This window comes from Fukomys damarensis, unplaced genomic scaffold, assembly GCF_012274545.1.
Source record: "Fukomys damarensis isolate Sample0158 unplaced genomic scaffold, DMR_v1.0_HiC HiC_scaffold_37, whole genome shotgun sequence".
In the NCBI taxonomy this organism is placed as follows: domain Eukaryota; kingdom Metazoa; phylum Chordata; class Mammalia; order Rodentia; family Bathyergidae; genus Fukomys; species Fukomys damarensis.
This window is the reverse complement of record NW_022900949.1, coordinates 5,713,227-5,719,603: the sequence shown is the minus strand read 5'-3', so window position 1 is coordinate 5,719,603 and position 6,377 is coordinate 5,713,227. Positions and strand designations below refer to the sequence as shown.

General features: G+C 60.4%; 1 protein-coding gene and 1 long non-coding RNA gene across 3 annotated transcripts in view; one reads left to right on the top strand and one right to left on the bottom strand.

Moving 5' to 3' along the window:
- Nucleotides 1–41: 41 nt before the first annotated feature.
- Pin1 (peptidylprolyl cis/trans isomerase, NIMA-interacting 1) overlaps nucleotides 42–6,377 on the bottom strand; it is a gene marked incomplete at its 5' end in the record, with an annotated part of 8,982 nt that continues 2,646 nt past the window's right edge. Inside the window, 4 exons of the mRNA XM_010635022.3 lie at nucleotides 42–468; nucleotides 749–970; nucleotides 2,695–3,011; nucleotides 5,636–5,687. Of these exons, the coding sequence (XP_010633324.2) occupies nucleotides 182–468; nucleotides 749–970; nucleotides 2,695–3,011; nucleotides 5,636–5,687 (878 nt within the window). The remainder of the gene's footprint in view (nucleotides 469–748; nucleotides 971–2,694; nucleotides 3,012–5,635; nucleotides 5,688–6,377) is intronic.
- Nucleotides 1,739–3,895, top strand: LOC117284445. 2 transcript variants are annotated; one of them, XR_004515530.1, is made up of 4 exons: nucleotides 1,739–1,829; nucleotides 2,294–2,470; nucleotides 3,275–3,378; nucleotides 3,711–3,895. It is a non-coding gene; the product is annotated as an uncharacterized LOC117284445 (long non-coding RNA). The 2 variants fall into 2 exon arrangements; XR_004515529.1 differs by lacking the exon at nucleotides 3,711–3,895 and having other exon boundaries at nucleotides 3,275–3,583.

Genomic DNA, 6,377 nt, shown 5'->3' with positions numbered 1-6,377 from the left:
CACCGCCTGTCCCCGGCCTCCTTCCTGGCTCCCCTTCCGTCGCAGCTGCCCGTGCACTGCGGCCCGGCCAGGCCCTGCAGACCCCGAGGGTTGGGGGGCGCAGAGGGTCACCCTGGCTCCCCAGTTCCCTCCACCGTGGCCCATCTGATCTGCCCCCTCCCACCCCTGGTTTCCCCATGTTTCAGGCTGCAAAGGAAGACTCTGGGGGACCCTGCTGGGCCCGCGATGGACGGCAGTGTAGAACCACCCAGGCCGAGACCCCAGGAAAGGACGAGGGAGGGGCCGTGCTGCCACCTGGTGGCCACGCGGCAGAAAGCAGGGCACACGGGGCGCGGGGGGGGCGGGCTCCTCCCCCACCTCTGCTGAAGGCACCCAGGTCTCCCCTGGCCTTGGCCGAGCTGCAGTCGCTGAACTGTGAGGCCAGAGACTCAAAGTCCTCCTCTCCTGACTTGATCTTCTGGATGTAGCCTGCAGGAGGGACAGGGCGAGTTAAGGCAGGGTAGGGTGCGCGTACCTGTGACTCCACGGTGACCCCACAGCCACGCCAGTCTCCCGCTGTCCCCTCCCCCCCCCGTCCCCGACGCACACACTCCCAGACACAAGCGCATTTCACAGACCCCAGCCCCACGGGAGAGCGGTGCTGCGGTTTCTCCTCCCCACAACAGGGGAGTGGGGGCAGGGGATGACGGCCCTGCGGGGGGGGGGGCTCGGCCCCTTTGTGGCCCAAACCAGCCCCAGGGCCCAGCACCTGGGTGACTCGGGTTTGGGAGCAGCGTTCGAGAGCGCTGCGTGCGTGAGTGTGAGTAACGGCACAGGTGCATGCGTGGACCGGATGGGAGGAGCTGCCAGTACCTTCTGAGTCCCGGACAGCCCCCGAGGACGGGAGACCTTGCCCCGACCCAGGCCAGCCACCCTGTCCTGCCGCGCACCCCGACAGCGTCCCTGCTGGGCGGCTGACCCCTCCTGGCCCCTCAGCCACTGCCCCCGTGACCCACACGGGGTCTCAACACTCCCGCCGGATGTAGATGTCAGGGACACAGCCAGCGGGCACCTGTGTGAGCCCCGCAGGACACCTCTGAGTGACCTAACCGGTGCTTCCAGTCTGGGCGTGACACTGCACGCCTGTAACCTTAGCGCCTGGGAGGCTGAAGCAGGAGGCTCACCATGAGTTTAAGCACAGCCTGCACTACAAAGGCGTAGGGGTACAGTACCATGTGCTCTCCCGACTCCACACACGCCAGCAGGGCACCCAGGCCAGTGAGCCCTTCCCGGTCCCCGCCCTCCACCTCCCCTGCAGCACCTCCAGTCTTTGCTTTCTGCCCTCAGCCCCGCCTCCCACTTGCCTGTGTCTCCGGTCTCCCCAAAGCCCCCCAGCAGCAGCCAGGTACGACGTCCCCACTGTCCTGCCTGTGCGTGTGTCAGGGACAGGGTCTGGGCGGCCTCTCTCCTCGCCGCCCACCCCACCTCCTGGAGCTGTGCACCCAAAATGAGCTCCCTGGCCATCGGGGATTCCGGAGCAGAGGGGACAGGGATGGGGCGTGGGGGTGTGGCACAGAGACCCTCCGCTGAGCTGCACTGCCCAGCTGCCTTCTTTGCCCGAACCTCGGGTCTCAACAGTGAGGCCAGACTTCTGGGGCCTCCTCCTCTTCCCCTTCAAATCTGGTGCGGGGGCTCTGACTGGCCTGTGAAACGAGGACACAAGTGCTCCCCCCAAGGGAACAAGTGACTTCCGGAGCAGAGGCTGAGTATCTGCCCTCGGAGGTGCAGGGTGAAGCCCCAGACCCCAGCGTGGCCATCCTGGGAGACAGAGCCTCCAACAATTAACTAAGGTTAGAGGTCAGCTGAGTGGGGCCCTGATCTCACAGGATTCAGGCCTGGTTTTTTGTTTTTTGTTTTTTGGTACTGGGGATTAAACCCAGAGCCTTTGTTCTGAGCTACATCCCCACCATCACCCTCCTTTTAAAATTGTGAGACAGGATATTGCTAAGTTGCCCAGGCTGAGCTTGAACTTGAGATGCTCCTGCCTCAGCCTCCCAGAGTGCTGGGATGACAGGCGTGCACCACCACATCCAGCTAGGATCAGTGTCCTAATGAGAAAAGGTGCCACCAGGTGTAGTGGCACATGCTGTGGTCTAGCCGCTCAGGAGGTTGAGCGAAGATGACTTGATCTCATGAGTTCAATGCCAGCCTGGGCTACATAGTGAGACCAACCCAAAAAGAAAGACAAAAACAAAACAAACAAAAAAAAACGAACAAAAGACACCAAAGCTCCTTCCTCCTCTCTCCGCACCAGCGCACATCGCGAGACGGTGGCTATCTTTGAGCAGGAAGAAAGGTCTCCCCGGGAACCTGATCTCGGGCTTTGGCCTCAGAACTCTGTCCAGTGCCCCATCCCTGCTGCTGAGCTCCCAGACCACAACTACTCAGAAGGGGGAGGAAACAGACAGCGTGGGGCCCTGGCCCTGAGAAGGTGAGAGACGAACTCCCTGCCTACCCTAGCAGATGCAGCTCAGGGAAGGGGGTGACAGGACCAGGTCTGCCACCCTGACTGGCACAGGACCCACAGGCGGGCCCAGATACCCTGCCTGAGGCTAGCAGGCCGAGGGCTGCCACTGACTTGGGGTCACCGGTCGGAGGAGCCCACGGGAGTCCCTTGTCATCTGGGCAAGGGACTGTGAGGATGGCAGGTCACACCCTGGGCTGGGCCTGGGTCCAGACACGCGGTGGGGACCTCCAGTGCCTGGCACCAGGCGTGCAGGGCTGCAGCGAGGCCGGTTTTGGCCCGCCCTTCTTCGTCAAGGACACCGGCAAGCCCACAGGGTTCAGGTCCCTGACAGCCGGCCAGCTGCTGCAGAGAAGCCTCAGCAGGAAGTGGGCAGCGCTGGTCCTGCTGGCAGCTGGTCCCCTTGGGGCATGGAGGAGCTCGGGCTTTCCAGGGCACTGGACATGTGCCCCCACGGCCTGCCGGCTGGGCCCACACCACCGGAACCATCACCTCCTGATCATCTAGACTGAGGCCAGGAAGGAGAGAAAACGAGCCTGGTATTCAGCACGCTGACCTGGCAGGGATGGCCTGGCTCCTGAGTGCCCCAGCCGGGCCACCTTGCTGTCCTCCTGATGGCCCTTGGCACTCGGACAGGGAGCTCTGACTCAAGGTCACAGGCGCTCTGCGGCTGGGCCTCCCATGTCCCTGCCTAGGAGGGGCTTCAGGTAGCAGCAGGGCTGCCTGTCAACAGGGGCCTTGCCCTCACCTCAACGTCCCTGCCACCCACAGCTGAAGGACCAAGTCAAAGCACTGCCATGTGGACAGCGAGCGCCAGCCACGGTGCCCACTCTCCTGGATCATCACAGGCTCCCTGGGCCTGCTCTACAGACGCGGTAACCGCAACACGGCCTTGTGCCACCCCAGGGGGAGCCCTGCCACCTCACCTTATGTCACCTCCCCAACACCCAGTCCTACCCGCCTCCCCCATCCCCAAGTCCTTTGATTCAGCCTCTTCCATCTCTCTAGAACCTGCTCCCCACTTCTACCGCACGCCACCCCCAAGTTCAAGTCACAGCAGCTCAGGCTGCAATTACTCCCAAGGCTTCTGTGTGCCCAGAGCAGGCAGGGGACCCCACTGACGTTCCCAGTCTGCACCCCCAGCCACAATCGCACCCCAGGGGTCCTGCAGGGTCAGCCCCACCAGCCACCCGCTTGTCCCTCCCAGATCTGGGGAGACCCCCACCTGCCTCAGCCACCGGACGGCTCTCAGATCACCCCATCACCCCAGAGTCTGCCTCGGCCCAGCTGCCGCACCCAGCCCTCTGCCAGGCCCCTCCCAGAGGTGACTTCTGAGCTCCCACGTCCAGACACCCACCTCCTCCTGCTCTCTGGAGGCCTCAGGAGACCTGGGGAGCTGGAGGGCCCAGGGCTCACCTCCCACCTCCTCCTCCCACGCGCTTCCTCCTCTCCCCTGGGGCAGCAGGCCCATTACCCAGCCTGGGCTCTGAGCCCTCCGGGCCCCTGTACATCCCAGCCGCTCAGGTCTCCCCACCGGGCCCATCTCCAGGTCCCTCACGGCCTTGTGCTTCCTGCTGCCACTCCCTGGACCCCTCACACCCAGGGCTCTCCTTCCTCCCTCCTGCCTCTCTCTGGTATTGAAGGTCAAACCCAAGGCCACACACACCTAGGCAAGGGCCCTATATCCTGAGCCCTTCTGATTTTGTGCTATGAGACACGGTCTTGCTAAGTTGCCCAGGCTGGCCTTGAACTCTCATCGTCCTGCCTCGGCCTCCTGAGCAGCTGAGATTACAGGTGTGTGCCCCGACGGCTGCCTCAGTATCTGTCTCTAACACCGATGATGCAGGAAGCCCATAGGTGGTGCTTACGCCAGACGCCATCTGGATGGGGGTGCGAGTGTGGGTGTGTGCGCGTGTCTGGCACGTCTTACAGGCCAGGACTGTGCCCAATGATGTGACAGCAAAACAACAGCCAATGCTGACCAAGAACGCACTCCCGGCCAGGACCTGCGCTAATAATGATACCACAGTGGAGGTCAGCAATTATAACTCTCACCAGATGCTCTGGGCTGTCGTTTATGCTACGCTGCACTGGTCAGAACCCTCCCGCTTCCCCTAGGAGCCAGGTCCTATTACTCTAGCACCAAACTGGAAAGCGCTGAAGCTCAGAGATGTTAAATCAGTTGCCCAAGGTCACAAAGCCAGGACCTGCCAGAGCGAGGTGGGCTCTCAGGCTGTTTGGGCACTGGCTGTGCAGGGTAGAAGGAAAACACACGAGACAGAGTAGCGCTGTCTGACAAGATGTCCTGAAAGAATGGAAACATTTCCTACGCCTGCTGTTCAAGACGGTAGCTGACGCTGGGCGTGGTAGTGCATGCCTGTAATCCCAGCACTAGGGAGGCTGAGGCAAGAGGATCTCTGTGAGTTCGAGGCCAGCCGGGGCTACACAGTGAGTTCCAGGTCAGTCTCAACTACATAGTGAGGCCCTGTCTTAAAAAACAAAAACAAAATGAAACGAAAAAGATGGTAGCTGTCACCAGATGTGACTTCTAAATACCTAAGGAACCACCAGTCAGACTCGAGGACCACTTCTTAATTTCCTCTTATTTTAATTAGTTTAAATGGAGGTAGCTGGGCGTGGTGGTGCACGCCTGTCATCCCAACACTCGGGAGGCTGAGGCAGGACAACTGCTGTGAGTTTGAGGCCAGCCTGAACTACACAGTGAGACCCTGTCTCAAAAAAACCAAGGAAAAGCAAAACAAGACAATCAATCAATTAATATAGAAATGGAAGTAAACGCATGTAGGTAGCAGCGGTCACGTAGACGGCTCTGGACCAGAGTTCTACCAACTACTACCTGAAGGCCAAATCCTGCTTAGCTGTCTTTGTTCTGCAGTTCTAAGAGAACTGAGCCCAGGGTTGCTTTACCTCCAAGCTACATGCTCAGACCTTTGTTTTATCTACTTAGAGACAGGTCTTGATACATTTCCCAGGCTAGGCTCAAACTAATGATCCTCCTGCCTCAGCCTCCGGAGTGGCCCGAATAACAGTGCACCATGGCACGCAGCCCTGCCTCATTTTATAAAGTTCCGCTGGTGCCCAGTGGTGATGACCTGAGTGTTCACGTCTCGCCTGCTGTGCAGTTCCAGGGCAGAGATGACGGAGGCTGTGTTGCCCACCAGACCTAAAACAGATGTCATATGGCCTAAAAGAGAAAGGTGGCCGCCCCTGCTCTAGATCCTAGGCCAGCGCAGGCGAACCTTTTAGAGACCAGTGCCAAAGTGCAACCCATGACACGCTCATTTATCCCCAAGTACCAAGCCCGGAATTAAACCTCAATACTGTGGTTTGGGTTTAGAAACAAACAAGATGCACTAACTTCTTCTGTCTTAAAAGAAACACAAATGACACATGGGCGCAGGCCCCTCCCTGGGGCACGGCTGGGGCACGGCTGAGTCCATCTTTGTCCTTCTCTGTGCTCCTCTCGGTGACAGCACCACTGAGAACAGCCTGGCTGCCTGCGAACCACGCACTGCGTCACCCCCCCCCCCACTGTCACAGCAGCCCTCGGAGGCAGGGGACTGTGACGCCCACTTTCTTTGCTCTTCTTGGTACCGGGATCGAACTCGGGTCCTTGAGCTTGCGAGGCAGGCAATGGCACCACTGAGCTAAATCCCCGGCCCATGACGCCCACTTTCTAGAGGAGAAAACTGAGGCTCGGGGAGGTGACACGGGTCCCTGAGGTCCCAGAGCTCACAGGCGCTGCCGCTGTGCAAACCCAGGTGCGTCAGCGTCCTCTGCACAGCCCCCAGCCCCGTGCCTGGCTCACTTTGAAATGCTACGCGGGCAGGACAGCGAGGCTGCTTTGGGGCCG